This window comes from Nannospalax galili, unplaced genomic scaffold (assembly GCF_000622305.1).
Source record: "Nannospalax galili isolate Female #2095 unplaced genomic scaffold, S.galili_v1.0 scaffold318, whole genome shotgun sequence".
Lineage (NCBI taxonomy): Eukaryota > Metazoa > Chordata > Mammalia > Rodentia > Spalacidae > Nannospalax > Nannospalax galili.
Genome location: NW_008341889.1, coordinates 4631120 through 4651356, shown reverse-complemented (window position 1 = coordinate 4651356; position 20237 = coordinate 4631120). Strand labels below are relative to the sequence as shown.

General features: G+C 40.4%; 1 protein-coding gene across 4 annotated transcripts in view; it reads left to right on the top strand.

Moving 5' to 3' along the window:
- The window catches only part of Fryl (FRY like transcription coactivator), a 269494-nt gene that overhangs the window by 231286 nt on the left and 17971 nt on the right, over nucleotides 1–20237 (top strand). For 3 of the 4 annotated variants that reach the window (XM_029565713.1, XM_029565714.1, XM_029565712.1), the window contains exons 48-55: nucleotides 1180–1350; nucleotides 2574–2714; nucleotides 5115–5312; nucleotides 8743–8904; nucleotides 9019–9093; nucleotides 9385–9561; nucleotides 13613–13816; nucleotides 16620–16784. In XM_029565713.1, coding sequence (XP_029421573.1) covers nucleotides 1180–1350; nucleotides 2574–2714; nucleotides 5115–5312; nucleotides 8743–8904; nucleotides 9019–9093; nucleotides 9385–9561; nucleotides 13613–13816; nucleotides 16620–16784 — 1293 coding nt within the window. Of the gene's footprint in view, nucleotides 1–1179; nucleotides 1351–2573; nucleotides 2715–5114; nucleotides 5313–8742; nucleotides 8905–9018; nucleotides 9094–9384; nucleotides 9562–13226; nucleotides 13236–13612; nucleotides 13817–16619; nucleotides 16785–20237 lie in introns of all 4 variants that reach the window. The other variant, XM_029565711.1, reaches the window with a different exon arrangement.

Sequence of the window (20237 nt, the reverse complement as noted above, 5' to 3'; positions counted from 1 at the left end):
GGTCTACATAGTGAGTTCAGGTCAGCTGGGACTACAGGGAAACCCTGTCTCAAAAAGACAAAAAAAAAAAAAAAAAAAAATTTAATTTTTTTAGAAAAGTAAAAATATTTTTATGCATGTATATTTCAGAGGCAATATTCTCTTTATTAAATGAACTCACTATGTAGACCAGGCTAGCCTTGAACTTACAGAGATCAGCCTTCCTCTGCCTCCTGAGTTCTGGGTTTAAAGGTGTGCACCACCACCCCTGGTAAGGCTAGCATTTTGTGATGGATGATAGATGGTGGGTAGGCAGAGTACAGATTGGGTGGGTGGGTGGATGGATGGATGGGTGGATGGATGGATGGATGGATGGATGGATGGAGTGAAATAGCAGGGCTCTTTTCCAGTTTTAGATTGTTGTAGTATCCCTTAAAAGAGGCTAAGGAACATCCTCACCAATAACCCAAGGAAAAAAAAGACTAAGAACATGAATTCGGTAAATAAGATCCACCAAACATTTGCTGATTCAGATTCCATAGTAATACCCAAACTGAAAAGGCAGCACATTACAGGGGAATGTCCAGAAAACTGGCCAAGAATCTCAGCGCTCATATGACCTCCTAAAGAACATTTTGAGGTCTGGCCTACATGCAGCTTGTTGTCCAGTGGAGATGACACTGCTCCAATAAAGTGCTGTGACTGTATCACGCAGGCTGAGGCTGTATGCAGTTGGCTGCTCTGTGAGACACCCTGATATAAGAGAGAGGCTAAGGCATTTTCTCCATGATAGTGTCCCTGAAGCAGCCTGAGAATCCAAAGTAGAGCTTTGTGCTTAGAATCTTATGCACTAAACCACTTCAGGATTTGACAAAACAATTGCAAAGTGATGGGTGTGATTACAAAACTGTAGAGGTCTTTTACCAAAGACAGTATTACAGAGCATCAGACTGACAAAGCTACCCATTTTAAAAGCCAGAGAAATGTTTGACACGTTGACTCCATTTCCTCCCTTGCTAGTCTCTTAATGTCTTGCTTGTTTTTTCCTTTTCCATTTAACTTTTCTACTGTGTTGAAATGAATTGCACTGAAACTTTAAAATGTGCATCCCAATTATTTCTTTAAATAAATGCATTTAGCATAAAACAGATTTCAGCTTTCATGTTTTAGGCAAACAAAATAAGTGTCTGTGTTCTCTAGGTCTGTGCAGAAGAAAAGTGCCCCACACTGGTGAACCTAGCTCACATGATGAGCTTGTACAGCACACACACATACTCCAGAGACTGTTCCAACTGGATCAATGTCGTGTGTCGGTATTTGCATGATTCCTTCTCAGATGCGACCTTCAGTCTTGTGACTTACCTGGCAGAGGTGAATTTTTTATTTTTATTTTTTCATTTTTAACTACAGTATGGTAAAATTTTCAAGTGTCTTTACTTGTGGAAGCAGCACTATATCGCTAACTAGTCTTCAAATGCCATCTTTTATATATAAAAAAAGATACAGATAATTCCTTTCAAGTACAAAGGAATTAGGGGAGGGGGCTTGATTTGAGACGGTTTCCCTGTATCCCCAGCTGGCCTGAAATTTGCTATGTAGACCATTCTGGCCTCAACCTCACAGAGATCTGCCTGCCTCTGCCTCCCAAGTGCTGGGATTAAAGGTGTAAGCCACCATGGCTGGGTACAGAGGAATTTTTTTTTAATATTTTATTCATTATTTTTATTTTATGTGTATGAGTGTATTGCCTGCATGTAGGTAAGTGCACCCATGTTGTGCATTGCCCACGGAGGACAGAAGAGGCTGTTGGATCCCCTGGCACTGGAGTTACAGACAGTTGTTACCTGCCATGTGGGTGCTGGGATTCGAACCTGGGTCATCCATAAGAACAGCCAGTGTTCTTAACCACTGAGGCATCTCTCCAGCCCCCAGAGGAATTTTTTAAAGATAGATGTTTTCTACCCATTTTTAGTATTTAGTTCCTTAATTCTTGCCTTAAGTGACATGAAAGTAAATATGTGAACTTCTTCCTTACATAAAATGGAAAACCTTTTCTTCTAGTGGTTTTGATTCTGGAAAATAGTTATTTTTTCCTGTGAAATTAGCTCTTAGAAGCCTAGCTCACACCAGTAATCTCAGCCCTAGGGAAACTGAGGCTGGAGGATCTCCAGAGGTTTGAGGCCACCCTGGACCATATACAGAGTTCCAGGAAGGAATAAGAACTCAAGAGAGAGGATAAAATCTTGTGCAGGATCAAATAGCTATTAAGCAGCTTCTGTGAGTGCTTTGTGAATGGTAGTTTGTTATTCTTTGGTGATAATGGCATAGTAGTTTTTCCTTTGACCAAGAATAAATAATACTTAGCTAAGTTCATTAAGGAAATAAAAACTGTTATTTAGATGTAAAACAGTTATCCTTTCCAAATGAGGGAAAAATAATAATAGATACTACCTTTTATCTTATCAGCTTCCTGTTTTTTGATGATCTGGACAGACACGTGGATTTAAACCTATTCACGTTTTTCAGCATTAAGTGCACTTTCTATGTTTTTGTTCAACCTAATTAAACTTTTCATTTTATTTTATTTTTTTTAGCTGTTAGAAAAAGGATTGTCCAGTATGCAGCAGTCATTACTGCAGATTATTTATAGTCTGCTAAGTCATATTGACCTGTCCTCGGCCCCAGCCAAGCAGTTCAACCTGGAGATCATAAAGATTATTGGCAAATATGTACAGGTGAGTGACCACAACTCACATACAGCATCGTTCAACTTAAAACCATTTATAATCATAAAAACTTGGAAGCACTCTAAATGTCCAAGGATAGAGAACACAAATTATGCTTTCAGAAATATTTAGTTCATAGACAATGTTCCCAAGTATAAGTGGCATAAAAGCCTAATCTGATGGTCTATTGATGTGATGCTTTGTTTTAACAAAGGACACTCAATGATTTGTATATGAGTGTACATTTCTATACCTAGAGTAGATGTGTATACAGAAAACAGTAGCAGTTACCGGAAATTAGGAGCAGGACTCGTTTCTTTATGTGTGTGTGGCAGGCACACTCTGTATATTGGAAAAATACTACTTTTAGAAACAGAAGGCCATTTTAAGGGCCTATACTTGAGAGTTGCCTTTCATATCTCAGAAAGTACCAGATATTTATAAGGCAGAAAACCAAACTTGGTTTAAATGTGAATAGTGACTAGTCAAGCTGGTCTTTCTACCATATGTGAAAGAAAGTGCTATTGAGCAGTCTGTACTCATATAATGTATCCTGAGACGGTCTAGAGATATGACTTAATGGTTAAGAGCATGTGTTGCTCTTGCAGAGGACCTGCGTTTACTTATCAGGACCCATGTCAAACAACTTACAACCACCTGTAATGAGAGAGAGGGAGAGAGAGAGAGAATATTAATAAAATAAAAATAAAGTATCAAGACAAGTTCTTTAAGAGCCTTCACAGATGAATATTTTGAATTATCCTCCAGTCACAGCAAAATTTAAAAAACAAAATGCTTAGCTTGAAATGAGTTTGTGGTCCAGCCCCCATCTGAAAGTAATCAAACTGTTGAGTCACTAGGGATGCAGCTCAGTGGTATAATCCATGAGAAACCCTCCATTAACACCCAGCAACCCCTCCCCACAATTTTAGTTAGATGTAGTTATATAATCCAGATTATATTGTGTATTCCCCCCCAAAAATAAGTGGTTTAAAATATTCCCACACATAAGATTCTTTGACCTTATGCATTGTCTCTGTCTTACCCTCAAGGAATAAGCCTTCACCAAATAATCCTCTTTTTTTCTCAAGGACATTTGTCTACTCTTCTCAATGCTTAAAGAAGTTAATGCTCACTAATGCTGTAGTTGCTAAGTAGCACACAGAAATGCATGCCATGTAGTATTATTAATTTATGGCTCACAGATAAGATAACATTTCCTCTGTTCAGAACAAGTTCACGCACCCCCCTGAGTGAACAAGAAACCTGTGGCTGAGGGAACTAACCACACAGTCCCATCAGCAAGGAGCACCACACCTGCCTCTGCTGTTGGAAGCCAGGCCCTGGGTGTGTCCAGACCTGCTTGTTTGTACAAAAAAAGAGGGGGAAACTTAACTATTCCTGTGGAACCTCATAATGTTAGAATATTGACTTAAATTTCTTCCTGGACTTACTTATACAAAGCAAGATCATATTTGGGTGATGGCATACTACATACATATCTAGTATAGAAATCACTCCTAAATTATGTTGCTGGAAATATACAAAACTTAAAATAGCAGAAAAATAACTAAAACTCTACAATGTAGAGGGAAAACTCATCCTCTCCAATTCACTAATCCTTGTGAATGTCACCCAGTATTTGGGCCCCTGATGATAAAGAATCAAAGTCCAAAATATGTTTTTGTATTTTAATTGGTTTATATCTAAAAACTGTACATGTTAAAATTTTTTTGTCTGCAATCTGGGTGTGGTGGCACATGCCTTTAGTCCCAGCACTGGGGAGGCAGAGGCAGGTGGATCTCTGTGAGTTCAAGGCCAGCCTGGTCTACATAGCGAGTTCCAGGCCAGCTGGGGCTACAGGGAGACCCTGTCTCAAAAAAAATTTTTGTCCACTATATAAATTTTAGCTTTAAAGCCATAAACTTCTTTCACCTAGCAAATTCAAATGTATATAACTTCCTGTTTAACAACAAGCTAATCACTGTATGAGACTTTCCAAAGTAAATGATATTTATAAAGTACTTACTGAGAGAAAAGCAAGGGACTCTGTTAGGTAGCAAAATTAGTTGTGTTTTTTGTAATCATCTAACACTACAAACAGTAACTTGTGTTTTCTTAGTTTTGTAACTAAGACCTTTTATTAAAAGATCTCAAAGGTAGCCAGGCATGGCGGCACATGCATTTAGTCCCAGAGGAGGCAGAGGCAGGCAGATATCTGTGAGTTCAAGGCCAGCTGGGGCTATAAGGAGACCCTGTCTCAAAACAAACAAAGATTTCAAAGGAAAACTGAATCATTTTATAGATGTTTTATATAAATATTTTCATAGTCTATAGGATACACTACATTTTTATTCTTAGCCAAATGTACATTTGTAGCTTTCATGTGTTAATTATTTCTTAATCCAGAGTCCTTACTGGAAGGAAGCCCTTAACATACTGAAGCTGGTGGTGTCACGCTCTGCAAGTCTTGTGGTACCCAATGATATCCCCAAGACCTATGGAGCAGACACGGGTTCTCCTGAAATATCCTTCACTAAAATTTTTAATAATGTCTCAAAGGAGTTACCTGGGAAGACCTTAGATTTTCATTTTGACATCTCTGAGGTAAGATGTTCTAATAAGAATACAGGTGTTCTGTTAGGAATTCTCATTTGGTCATGTTTTCATTGAACAACATTAGTGGAGCTCTTCCTTGGTGTTGGGCACTGTGATAGGTGTTGTAAAAACTGGGGTAGGAATGGGGAGAAGACCAACTCTGAGGAAGCTTACGCTGTCTTCAGAAAACAGGCAGATAGGCATTGTGAAAATACTTGACCGGAGGTAAGTTGGAAGTGCTGTGGGAATATACAGTGCGGACCTAAAGGGGTGGTTTCAGGAGGGAAGTAAGCTGAGTACTAAAAATTAAGTAGCCCTGAATGAATAGATATAGATATGGCAGTTTGAAGAGAGTAAGTTAAATCCAAGAAAAGGAACCTGTGCTATTAAGAATAAGGAAGCTGGGGTTAGAGAGATGGCTCAGCGGTTAAGAGCACTGACTGCTCTTGCAGAGGACTCAGGTTCAATTCCCAGCACCCACATGGCAGTTATGAACTTCCCTTAACTCCAGTTCCAGGGGAATCCGAAGCCCTCTTCTGACCTCCACGGCATTGCACGACACAGGTGCACTCACATACATGCAGGCAATACACTCATACACATAAAATAAAAATAATAAATAAAATATATTTTTTTAAATTCCTCTGTACCCAGCCATGGTGGCTCACACCTTTAATCCCAGCACTTAGGAGGCAGAGGCAGGCAGATCTCTGTGCGTTCAAGACCAGCCTGGTCTACATAGCGAGTTCTAGGCCAGCTGGGGCTACAGGGAGACCCTGTCTCAAAAAGGCCAAAAGAAAAGAAGAAGGAAGTGTGGTATTGGGAAACTGTCCAAACTGTCCACTTGTGCAGCAGTACCTAAGTCCAGAGCACAGAGAATGAAGGTAGGGTTGAGGAAAGATGAGCCTGAAGATGGTGGTGATGCCTCCCAGCATCACAGGACTCTTACATGTTGTAGAAGATGGTTCTGTCTTAGGACTAGGTGCTCTTAAAGGACTTTTAGCTGGACTAAGAGACCTTAGGATTTGCATTCTAGGAATATCACTGTAGTAACAGGATGGAAACTAGACGAGGGAGGAAGAGAGGGGATCGGTAAAGAATTTGTTAAAAGAATTGGGATGAAAGATAATAAGCCTGTCCAAAAGCGATAGGAAAGGAAACAAAGAAGAAAAGGAAGGCTTACAAAAGGGCCAAGGACATAACTGACAGGAAAGGTGCCAAAAGAAGGAGAGGCATCGGGATTGAATGGCTAGACTTGGGAATGGGTCCAAGGAGTGGAGTCTTGGCCACAGTGATGCTGAGTGGCTAAGAAACATTCCAACAGAGGTATATAGAGGATGGTTAGATTTGGGGATCTGAAGTTTCAGAGGAAAACTTGGATGGAAGTAACACTTTAAGTGTTTTCAGTGTTGTATACGTAGATACTGTGAAAACAATGGGGGGAAAACTAAAAAGAAATCAAGGCCAAAGTAGAATGAAATCTGAGAAGCCAAATATTTTGTAGAGTTAGACAGATTCAGGCCACCCCTCTCCAGAAGGAAACTTGGCGCCTGGCTTTGTTATCTTAATACAAATTTTACGTAAGGAATTTTGACCCTTGCTAAAGTCCACATTGGGCTGAGCATGGTGGCTCACATCTTTAATCCTAGCACTTGGGAGGTAGAGGCAGGCGGATCTCTGTGAGTTCAAGGCCAGCCTGGTCTACATAGTGAGTTCCAGGACAGCTGGGGCTACAGGGAGACCCTGTCTCAAAAAGACCAAAAAAAAAAAAAAAGTCCATGTTGGTTTTTATTAATTAAAATGATGCAGATTAAAATATTTTATTGAAGTTTATTCTTTAATTTATCCAAAACATTTTGGTTATTTTTTTAAATGAAAAGTATGTTTGTTGCTTTTTTTTGTTATTAATATGTGAGAATTTTTATCAGGCTCTAGCATAGGAAAGTAGCAGAAACTGGATTTTCTTGTTTATTCTGAATGTGAAATTGTGATTGTGTAGGTTAATTATTTTGTTTGAAGCATCAAATTCCCAAAACATTTCATATACTTAATTTCAATTTGTCCAAAAACTCCTCAGTACCTGCTTGGCCTACGTATTAGGGATCTACTAGAAGTATTCAGGGAGCCACACATGGTTCAGGGGAGAGGCCATGTCAACAAATTATAGTCAGCACAGTTTGTTTTTGTTTTTCTTTTTCAGTCTTTTTGAGAGAGGGTCTCCCTGTAGCCCCAGCTGGCCTAGAACTTGCTATATAGACCAGGCTAGCCTGGATCTCACAGAGATCTACCTGCCTCTGCCTCCCAAGTGCTGGGATTAAAGGCGTATGCTGCCATACCTGGCCAGTCAGCACAATTTTAAACACCCAGAGATAATTGATTGCACAGAAGAGAGTAGTTTAAGAGAAGGCCCTATTTACAGTCATCATAAAAAGATAAGACTTTTCTTGATGCACATTCCATACAAAGAGAACATGTCAAAACAGAGTCCACATGATGTGTTTGAGAATGAGCAACAAGATGACTTCTGGTAGAGTGTGAGGCTCTGGAGGGATGGTGATGGTTGGTTCTGAGGAGATAAGTAAGGTGCATTCACAAATGGGCCTGCATGACCAGCAAATGAACTTGAAATTTCCTTGGAAATGCAAAACCCAGAGTATTTCACAAAGTCCAGTAAATAGGAGTCTCATCATAGAATTTTTATGACATTAGTCTTAGAAATATTACATACCAGTTTTTCTATGTATAGTAAGAAGCTACATAGAAATTTTCCTCCTCATCATCCCTTCACTTTAGTGTTTGCTAAAGCACATTAGAGAAACTTACTTAATAAAGCACATTGAAAAAGACCAAAATCTAATAAGCATTGAATCTGAGTGAAGTTACAGGGTTTCTTTTTAAAGGTTTTCAAGTTCTTTGACCTTTCTTCAAAGAGAATAAATTTTAAAATTATGCAGGAGGAGTGATGGTGGAAGTGGTTTTTAAAAAGCAGATTATATTTGTAATGGGAATAAACTCTTTAATAATCTCAGGTATAGTTATTTCCAAAGATGTCTCTTAATGAAAATACTGATGTCATGATCTTTTTAATATTTTATTTATTATTTGTATTTTATGTGTATGATTGTATTGCCTACATGTATGTAAGTTCACCTGTATCATACAACACCCATGGAGGTCAGAAGAGGGCATCAGATCCCCTGGAGCTGGAGTTACAGACTGTTGTTAGCCACCATGTGGGTGCTGGGACCTGAACCCAGGTCCTCTGCAAGAGCAGTCAGTGCTCTTAACCACTGAGCCATCTCTCCAGCCCCAGATGATCTTTGATTATTATAACATCAATCAACCTATATTATATTAATGGTCTTTGTAGTTTTTTGGTTAATACAAGATTCTTTGGTGCTAAAACATTGAGTCAACCCTGGTGTTTGTTTCTGTGTAGACACCCATCATTGGAAATAAGTATGGTGATCAGCACAGTGCAGCCGGAAGAAACGGGAAGCCAAAGGTGATCGCAGTCACCAGAAGCACCTCCTCCACCTCCTCAGGCTCCAATTCCAATGCCCTGGTTCCCGTCAGCTGGAAAAGGCCACAGTTATCACAGGTGCATAAAAAGCCTCAGCATGGACTGGAAGAATCAGTTTTATGATGTGCAAACACTTGAAAACTTTGTCTTATTTTGCCAGCAGTGCTAACATTGGGGTGTCTTTTCTTTCAGAGGAGAACAAGAGAGAAACTGATGAACGTGCTTTCCCTCTGTGGACCCGAATCTGGTCTACCAAAGAATCCATCTGTGAGTACTCATGAATGAACAGGTAACGGTGCAGAGTCCTGTTCCACAAAGGGATGAATGATCCTTCCTGCTTGCCTCTTCTTAATAAGTTGTGCTATTAACTAAGAATGAAAAAAGACCTTATGTATTGTAAAACTTGGCAGCTCTGTTGATCAGGTGTCAACTATTTAGGTCTGGAGCCTTAATTGAAGTTCCTTTGTGACTGGTGGGCCCACAGAGGTTTGTGAGGTGCTGGCACCCCAGATGCAGTGACAAGGCTGATGCATGGACTTTTTCTCTTTTGGGCATCAGGTTGTGTTTTCTTCTAATGAGGATTTGGACGTTGGTGACCAACAGACCAGCCTGATTTCCACAACAGAAGACATAATTCAAGAAGAAGAAGTAGCCGTAGAAGACAATAGCAGTGAACAGCAGTTTGGCGTTTTTAAGGATTTTGATTTCTTAGATGTTGAATTGGAAGATGCAGAGGTAAGAGTGTGGGCTGTCTGTGACATCTGTAGAAGAGTCACAGGTGTGTCAGAATTTGATTATGTGGTCTTTCCTTGAGATTAGTGTAAAGTCAAAAAAGTAAAAACTAATTATGGAGCTAAATACTATTTCTATTCTTAGTCAATAGCAGAAATAAAATCTGCTATAAAACCTGAAATAAAAGCAATATCCAATTTTTAATCTTTACAAAAATAAAAAATTAATTTGGCTGCAATTCTTAGTGTGTTCTACTATTTTCAAGAAAATAGTAAAAGATACATATTAAAATTGATCAAACATTGGGGCTGGAGAGATGGCTCAGCAGGTAAAGAGCACTGGGCAAAGAACATTAGTTCAGTTCCCACCATCTGCATGATGGCTAACAACTAGCCGTAGCTCCAGTTCCACAGGATCTGATGCCCTCTTTTGGCCTCTGCAGGCACTGCATGACACAGGTGCACTTACATACAAGCAGGCAAAACACTCATATACATAAAATAAAAATAATAAGTAAAGGCCAGGTGTGCCTTCCGGAGGCAGAGACAGGCAGATCTCTGCGAGTTCATGGCCAGCCTGGTCTACATAGTGAGTTCCAAGACAGCTGGGGCCATGGGGAGACCCTGTCTCAAAAAGACAAATGAAATAATAAATAAATAATAAATAAATAAATAAATAAATAAATAAAAAACTTTTCAAAAAGTTCAGCCAGGCTTAGTAGTGCACATCTTTAATCCCAGCACTTAGGGGGCAGAGGCAGGCAGATCTCTGTGAGTTCAAGGCCAGCTGGGGCTACGGGGAGACCCTGTCTCAAAAAGACTAAAAAAGATCAAACATAGTTTTTTATCTGTTCTTGTTTTTAAGACAAGTTCTCCTCACCTTGTGGACTAGCTGGCCTGCTACTTATTATGTAGTCCGTGATGGCCTTGAACTTCTGCCAGTTCTCCCTTTACCTCCCAAGTGGTGGGGTTACAGATGTAAGCCACCATGTCCATATTTTTTAAAAGGGAGCATCTGTCACTAACTTGATTGCATGGTGGCTTTGGCTTTCTCGAACTCTTCCCTCTGGCAGACATTCCCAACCACTTTTTCTTTATGCTACAACTAACTCTCCCCAGTACCTCTTTTCATCTGACACCCAAAGGGCTTTGTCTTCTATATTGATTCTGTTTACATGATACTGATAGTTATCTCAGTTTAGGTGTTTCCTAAATGGAAATTCAAATGCTAAAGGTAGATTTGTCAGCTCATGTAGCTGAACTCCAAAGTAGAGATTGTATTTACCATAACTCTTTGAGGTCTGTGGCTGTTTCCCTGTGATTCTCTGGGCTCTGCCCTTCTCTACAGGCCAGCTTGTCGTCAGACAGCAGCACAGTGGCTGTCACTGCTGCATGTGACCTCATGTCCCCATATAGCAGTATTTGGAGGAAGTAATGCCATTTTCTGAAATAGTCGCCATGGCAAATGTAATAGGATTGCCCTGGTGCCTTAGACTATTAGGAACCCTTACTGTAGCTGAAGTCAGTTCCCCAAATGGCAGTCCCTTAAATCTGAAAAGGTTATGTCAAATAGGTCATAAATCTGTATATCCTAAAATTGTTAAAAATATCCCCTTACAGGAAGACCAAAATACTTAATATCAGATCTTCTCTACCATGTTTTGATTATCTTTTTCTCAAGAATCAACTCAGATAGCTGGTGTGCCTCCATCAGCATTCAGGAGGGGCTGTCTTCTTTGACTGCCAGGTCATACTGATAGCTCTTAGTAGGAGACAGTGTAGGGAAGTGGTTCCCCTTGCTGCACTTCAGCCTGCCCTGCACCTGTGAGGACATGAACATAGTACCTGGGAGTCAAACACGTGCCAAGAGACTCACCCACCTGGGAGCTGAGCTCCTGTGATACTTGCATATTCCCATAGCCGTAAGGAGCAGGTTCATAGGAACCCAAAAGCATAAGCTGATACTCAACACCTCATAGGCAGTGACTGTAAAATGTTTTTGATACATACTAATCTACAGTTCATGCATTTTATACCATATCCAAGGATATACATAGACACCTTGAAAATAAAAATTTTAAAAATAAATTTTCTTATTCTTTCTATATTTTATATTTTCCTTTTTATTTTTTTCTAAAAGTGTTTTCATACTCATCCTATGAAAAGCATATTGAAAGAGCTAGGACAGCTGGAGAGAAAATGGGATGGATTCAAGATACCTGATAATCCTATACTACATTCATGAGCAGCTTCTAAAGTCTTCTGCACTTGTTTGTTCTTCTTGCTCAGAATTTAAATTTCTAAAGACCCCTGACATTTTTGTAATGGTTAAGGCTGTCAAGTTTTTATTTGCCTTCTTTTCTGTAAAGAGCACTGGAAACGCTTTTGAGTTCATCCAGTTCTCTGAAATGTCAGCAATAATGAATCCCGCTTTTAGTACAACCTTAGTCAGAATGGATTGAACATGCTTATTGAACTTCTGTCTTTACTGCAAGTCACAGAAACCTGGGCGAAGCTGTAGAGGTGCTAATTTTTACCTCATTATTAAACAAACCAAATGGCACATACTTTCTGAAACCTGGAGACAGCCTTGGTTAAAACATGGTAATAAGAAGTATTTGGATTAGATTACTAAAAAGCAACAACAACAAAAAATCCTGACGAAACGTCTAAATATGCCTCACTTTGAAAGCCCACAGTGTCTGCCCATTCATTCACCAAATGTATTTTGAGGCCTCATGCCATTAATGTGATATGCAATGTGGTAATATTTACGGTGGTACGTTCTAGAAAGGTAGTTTTCAAACCCTAACCTTGCAGAGCTCTAGAGCATCTAAAATACCTTGAAGAAAAGCCAGGAAAGATACAAGGGCCCTGTGGGCAAAGCTCCTGGGTACCATCTTCAACCTGACTAGCTTGGGTTTTATCTGTTTTGCACAACTGCCTTCCCAGCTAAAATTTCATTAGAAAGAATTCCTCTGCTGGGGGAAAAAAATTGAAAACTTCTCTTCCAGACATCCTTTCCTATGTAAAGGGATACAAGGAATGGTTTCTGTTGTCATTGTTGGCCAGCTTGGTACAGTTAGCCTTATCAGGCCCTTAAAGAGACTGCAAAACTTAACATTCTTCTTCTTTAAAAAAAGAAAGAGAATCAGCACAAACATATAAATCCATAACTGCAGTGAAATTGAAATTTGTCATCTTTCTTCTTGACCTTTTTAAAATTGGCAGCAGTTAAGTTTTGATAGCTATGATCTTGATTTTAAATTATAGTACAAATGGCAATTGTACTTAACCAGAGGTGTCCTACAGATTAAAATAACTGTAACCCTGTATGTCGTCAACTGAATGTGGGTATTTTAAGTCAGTTTTTGCATTGTACCAAGTACTGAATCTGTGTAAATTTTGAAGATGTTCTTAAAGTTTGTGTTGCCAAAGTGTATCATAGAAATGTTGTTCTAAATGTCTGTGTTTGACTTTTCCCGGTATATTTTACATATGAGCTTAGTTTGAATCACATGTTGGCTTCCCACAAAAAGTTTAATCCAGAGCTTGAATCAGTCTTTGGGTTTGAGACATCACAAAGAGTTTTCCCAAAAAGCGTAGCGTATAATTGAATGTTTGTCTTCGTTCTTTCTAATTCTGTGTGTTTTCCTTTTTGCTAACCAGGAGCTGCAGGTAAGTTGCAGCCTGGTGTTGTGGATTGTGTCTTTGTTGTCATCTGTGATGTATTTGTCACCTTGTGGTCTCATTTGTGTTTGTGTGTTAGAATAGAAGTGACCTAGAGTGTAGATTTATTTGGTCCCCCAACAATGCAAGATAGAATATCAAGAGAATGGGTTAGTGAAACCAACCAAATAATTTTTCTCTCTTTAAATATAAATACTTAATGATGGGTTAAACATTTAAAGAGACTGAAGGGCTGATTGAAACTCTGCTTTTGATGGTGCATTCAGTATTTTTTTCATCCTGGTGTTTGTTTTCTGGTGTTTTAACATATGCAGCATTGATCAGTATGTAGCTGAGTTCTGAGAAGTCATGCCTTGCTTTTCTAGGGTGAGAGCATGGACAATTTCAACTGGGGAGTCCGCCGACGCTCGTTGGACAGTATTGACAAAGGGGACACACCATCCCTCCAGGAGTACCCATGTTCTAGTAGCACCCCCAGTCTGACCCTGACAAACCAGGAGGATACAGATGAGTCCTCAGAGGAAGAAGCTGCTCTCACAGCGAGCCAGATCCTGTCTCGCACACAGATGGTATATATTCACCCTTCTATGGGGACTCAACGCTTAGCTTCCAACACAAAAATGGCCATTTCCTGCTCTTCTGATTTCCACATTATGAACAAAATGTACACACTCAAATAAGTATTCTGTTACTCATGACAAAATTAAACTTACAAAGTTGACCTGTATGTCCCCTAGCAGCTAGGACACATTTCAGCTCACTCTGCTAGTCTTGATGAGTTGCTCTGGACACTGTTAAGGGTTCCTTTTGCACAATACATGTTTTTGGTATAAGTTTGTGCATCATTACCTCTTAGTCCACAGTCGCTTTTCTTTCATAGTGTGCAATACTCATAGCAAACTTTCCATGTTGTGTGAACAGACCAAGCACAACATTAGTCCTTTTCAAGATCAAGTTAGTTATGTGAAAGTTCTGGCTCCCATGCAAAGGACTAGGTAGCAGACTTAATAAATGAAAAATGAGCAAGGTGCACTTCATTGTGAAGTGTGTTGGTTCATGGAAGCCTAAATTTACAGCCCTAATAAGGTTGAAACTTGACTTGGAAACACCAGTGGAGTCCAGTGGCTGCAAGTGAGGGTTACACAACCTCTCCCCCTTGTGTGTGTGTGTGTGTGTGTGTGTGTGTGTGTGTGTGAGAGAGAGAGAGAGAGAGAGAGAGAGAGAGAGAGGGAGGATCTTCCTGCAGCCCTAGCCGGCCTGGAACTCACCTTGTAGACCAGGCTAGCCTTGATCTCACAGAGACCTGGCTGCCTCTGTCTCCTGAGTGCTGGGATTAAAGTCATGCCCCTCCACACCCAGATGGGTTACACAACTCTTAAATGAAGTCTTCCTTGTGCTTAACTCAGCCCGCCTCCCTTTAGCACAGACCCACAGACCACATTGCTCTGCACTCTGTCTGTAGGTCAGGTACCTACAATGATGTTGCTCTGAGCTGCCTTTAAGCAAAATGTCAAGTTGTCAGCTTGTGGTTGACTTCCTGTTTTCTCTCTTATTTTGACAGCTCATTATTGCTTGAATATTGCTCTTTCAAACGCCACCATCCCCGCCACTTTACATGTTAGCTGATAAACCACTGCTGCTGCCAACAGCTGCCCTCACTGCTGAGTGTTCATGACATGCCAGGCTCCAAGGTGTTTTACATGTGCTAGTTGCTACAACACTCATCCAACCATACAAGGCAAGCAGAGTTATTGTGGTTCTAAATAAGTGACACGTAATAGAGCACACAGCTAGCATAGGGATCTGAACCAGGCAGTCTAGTGCCTGTGTGCTTCACCATTGCACCTAAGATTTGTTCAACAAGGGACTATTCATTGAGGGAAATGACCAAGTTACTGGCTGCAGGGACTGGCTAAAGAGCCCCTGGAGACTGGCTTTGCCCCAGTGTAACCATAGCTTAGGTTACACAAACTGTGACTAGAGCCTCAGGGGCTGGCTTTACCAACTGTGTGACTGTGGTCAAGTTACTTAACCACTCCATTAAAACAGAACTACTAACAGTAGTTCCACTCATGAGAGTTAAGGTATCCAACACAGAGTGAGTGCCTAACAATGGCTAGCCCTCATGAGCGTCATGGGGCAGAACTGACCACTTACCGACAAAGCCAGCCCCAATATCAGGGGTTTTGAGACAAAATCATTCCCGAATGGCCCTCTCCATCATGCGTACCTGCCCTCCCCTACCCCCCTTCAAGACGCTTTCTGAGAATTCACCCTTCATGCTTGGGCTGAAGCCATAGGGAGGATCTCAGAGCTCCCACCGTCACAAATTCTCAAACCTGGCTGAGGTGGAGCTCAGTAGTAGAACACTAGCCTGGCATGCACAGGGTTCTAGGTTCAGTATGCAGCTCCCCCCCCCCAAAAAAAAAAAAAAAAAAAAAAACCTTTAAATCCTCAGGCCCTGAAACATGGAGCTGGGTATGTAGCTCAGTTGGCAGTTCTTGCTTAGCATGCACCAAGCACTGGGTTTGAACCACAATAGCACATAACCTAGGTAGTGCACACCTGTGTTCTCAGCACTTGGGAGGTAGAGGCAGGAGGAGCAGAAGTATAAGGTCATCCTCAGCTACATAGAGAGCTCAAGGCCAGCCTGGGATACATGAGATCCTGTCCCAAAAAACAATAATAACAACAAAAAATATATATACCAGGCCTTTAATCCCAGCACTTGGAGGCAGAGGCAGGTAGATCTCTGTGAGAGTCTGGTCAGCAGGGGCTACAGGGAGACCCTGTCTCAAAAAAAAATGAACAAACAAAAAACCAAAATCATGATAAATCAATTTCAGCTCAAGGCTAAAATCATTGTAGATAACACTTAGTTCTTCTATTTTGTTTAGTTAGTGACGTTTAACTTAAGAATGTGTACTTGCTGAGGGATTAACCGTTTACATTCGCAGCATCCTTTTTACTACTTACTAGATGGGGAGAAAGATAACTTTCAGAATTGCCAGAAATTCCCTCACACTAAGCCCATAAAATACTGGATGATAGGGGCTGCAGAGATGGCTCAGCAGTTAAGAACACTGGCTGTTCTTGCAGAAGACTGAGGTTCAAATCCCAGCACCTACATGGCAGCTAACAACTGTCCGTAACTCCAGTCCCAGGGGATCCGACAGCCTCTTCTGTCCTCCACGGGCATTGCACAACACGGGTGCACTTACCTACATGCAGGCAGTACATACATAGACATAAAATAAAAATAATAAAGAAAATATTTTTTAAAAAAATACTGGATGATGTAGGGTGTTTCTTGTGGTTCTTGTGACTGTCACTGTTAATGAACAAATCTCTCCTTTTACTGTCCCCTCCTAGCTGAACAATGACTCTGTTACGGATCACGTGATGCCCGAGCACCCTGACCAGCTTCAATCTCAAGATTCCACCAGCAGCAACATGACAGAAGAAGCGCTGCAAATCAGAGATGAGACCCCCAGTGTGGAGGCCTGTCTAGATAATGCTAGCAGCAGGCTGCCTGAGGTGGGGCGCCGTGGGGCTGGTGCATGGCCAATCTAGGCTCCTTTTAGCACTCTGCCACATCCCTTGCTTTTCTTTCCAAAGAGTTTTCAGCTGATGTGCTAATTATTTGATTTGTTTCCAGTATTTCTAACCTGTTGGGCTGTTTTAAACAAAACAGACCTAATTGGGGTTTTTTGTTTTGTTTTGTTTTTGTTTCTGGTTTGTTTTTTTTAAGTTGATTATTGGAAATAACCCACAGGTTAAAAATAATGTCAAGTGTGTCAATGAGCATTTTGCCTTGCAGAGTGTGACTTGGTTCCTGTGCAGGCTTCTTTGGGGACAGCAGGCATCGCCTGGGGTGCAGTGTTTCTGTGAAGGACTGCTTTTGTCCCTCCCCTCCCTTTTTGCTTTGTATGGGGTTTCTGTGATTTGGTGCTGTGATTGGGTTAGGACCTCAGGCTAGCTGTGTTAGCAGTTGGTTCAAGGAAACTTATCAAAAGACCTTGGAACCACTAGTATTTTATGGTTTTGGAAAGGCCTGTGAGAAGTAAGCCAGATTCCAAGCTAATGACTGACCAAAAATAAGTAAGTATTAGTTATCATGGTTTTTCTTTTTTTAAGATTGTTATCGATACTTTTTTAAAAATATAATTATTGCTATAGCTCTATGAAACTTGATTTTATGCCTTGGTAAGTATTAGAAACTGGTATATTTTGTCATTGCTAATGAAATTAATGTAGCTATTAGATCTCAACTAATGTGGTTATTAGGTGGTGTTACTTTTGTAAGGCAAAGTCTCATGTTTTTATTAGGCTGAGAATTATGTCTGAACTGTCTTTAACAGTAGCAGATATGTTTTGGAAATGGAGGTATTTTGCCTTATTATCAGTCTTTGAAATACTAATATAGTTAAGATTTTGATAATTCAGTCAAATATTCATTGCAAATTTACTAGGTCCAGGCTTTCAGCTGGGTGCTCTACAAAGAAAGGGAATGACAATGTTCACTCTCTATGTAAAGGAAGACTGAAAAGGCATTTTAAAATTACTTTTCAGCCAGGCATGATCCACACACAGGTGGATCTTTGTGAGTTCAAAGCCAGCCTGGTCTACATAGTGAGTTCCAGGCCAGCTGGGGTTACAGGGAGACCCTGTTTCAAAAAAGAGAAATAAATAAATATTACTTTTCAGTACAGGATAATAAATGTTCAAAAGAGAGTGACCAGCTGTTTAGTGAGCGTGGCAAGGGTAAAGGACATATTTCCAAGTTCTTAGGATCTTCCATGCAGAGGGACTGCATATGGAAGACAGGGCAGGTAACCTAGGATGGTATGTTCAGGTGAATGCAGAAATATGTCCAGTATTCCTAGAGAATAATGTAGGCAGAGGAAGAGAGAAACAAGAAGAAAGGTGAAGAGAGTCAGACATGAGGGGTTCTGAGTGTCAGTCTAAAGAGACTTCATCATGAGAGAGTGGTAAGTCATAAGGATTTTCCTTCTTTCAAGAGATGGCTGTGCTGGTGAGTATTCAAATATTGCCTGAGATAATCACCCTAAGAAAAGAAAAGGCTTCTTTTGGCTCACAGTTTGTCATCTCAGTCTCTAACTGATTGGCCCCATCACTTCAAGCTGATGACAACAATCATGGCAGAAGCATGTACAGAGGAACTCTGTTCACCGTGTCTGTGAATGAAATAGCAAAAGAAAGGAGTTAGGCAGGGTCCCAGAATCCCCTTCAAGGGCACACCCCGCAATGGCCCAGACTACCCACTAAGCCCACCATTTCCCAAAAGTACCACCTTTGGTAGCAAGCCTTTACTACATGGGTCTTTGGGAAATACTCCAGTCCCAAAGCACAAGATCATCTGTGCAAAGACAAATCATATGATGTCAGAACTCGAGATGGGGATACAGCATAGGTGTGCATTCATTCATTCAGTTAAACGGGTTTTTCCTCCTTTTTTTTTTTAAAGGCAGGGTCCTTTTCTGTAGACCAGGCTAGCCTTGAATTCATGGCAGTTCTCATGCATCAGTGTCCCAAGGGCTGTGATTACAGGTGTGGCCACATTGCCCAGCTTAGCCAGTGCTTACTGAGCCTGTGCCTCATTGGACACTATTCTAGGGTCTGGGCTGTGGCCACATGTAAAGCTGAGGCTTCTGGTGGTTTGGGGCTTAATCCTGACAGGAGTGGCAGATAATAAACAGGTAAAACCAGTAAAAGTAATATGTGAGAAAGCAGTCATGGCATTAAGTCTGCCACAGAAATCTAACAGTCACGTGGACTTGAGAAAGGCAGCGTGTGAAGTGAGGCTTCAGAGTAATCTGTGTATGCATATGCTGTCTCTGTTTCTTGGTTGGTTTGGTTTGGGAGTTTTGTTTTTTGTTTTGAGACAACCTGGCTCATTTAAATATTTTATTTATCATTTTATTTTTATTTTATTATATGAGTGTATTGCCTGCATGTATATAAGTGCACCCTGTCATGCAGTGCCTGAGGAGGTCAGAAGAGGGTGTCAGATTCCCCTGGAATTGGAGTTGTAGATGGTTGTTAACGGCCATGTGGGTGGTAGGAATTGAACCCAGGTCCTCTACAAGAGCAGCCAGTGCTCTTAACTGCTGAGCCATCTCTTCAGTGCCTTGTTTTGGATTTTTGAACTGGAGTTTCACTGTGTAACCCAGACATGCCTGGAACTCACCAGTCTTCCTGCCTCAACCTCCCAAGTACTAGGATTACAGACATGTCTGGCCATGCTGAGCTCCATCTACCAATATTTAATGGACTAATGAACTTATGTCGCAAGCACTGTAAAAGCCCCTGGAGGGTATTTTTTTCTACTAAGGAAAAAGCACTTCAATTTATTCTTTTTTTTTCCTTTTATAATAAAAATTTTATTATCATTACACACTTGGTGACACTGGAAAGGATAAGCATGAAAAGATTGTTTTAAAACAATGCTATTTCATTTAGAAACAGCTCGGTAGTAAAACTATCACCAAAAGAATAGCATCTGCAAGAGAAGGGCACAGTATCGCATCTGTCAGCTGTACTGCCCTAGTTTGCTTTTCCCTGCTTGTCTGATACAGAGTCAGATGTTCCAAAATTGCCCGCTAGTAAAGAAAAGCAGGAAACCACCAAAATAGGACAATCATAACTAGTCTTAAAGCAATTTCTGAAAATATATAATTTTAATAAATATTTATGAGTATATTTAAAGGAGTAAATCTACTCATAAGTATTTACTTGAATTTTTCCTTTAAATTATGCTAATATTGGGAAGATAAAGGAAGTATGTCATAACAAGAACTTTGTTGGTTCTCTGTGACAAAAAGAAATTACTCTCTGATGTCTACAAGGCATGCAGTTCTTCCTTTCATTAGAGAAACCTTCACTGTGGTAATGACTTGGAATCCACAGATACCAGGAATGCGACCACAGATATTTGGGTTGAACATCTTTATTATTCTTATTTTATGT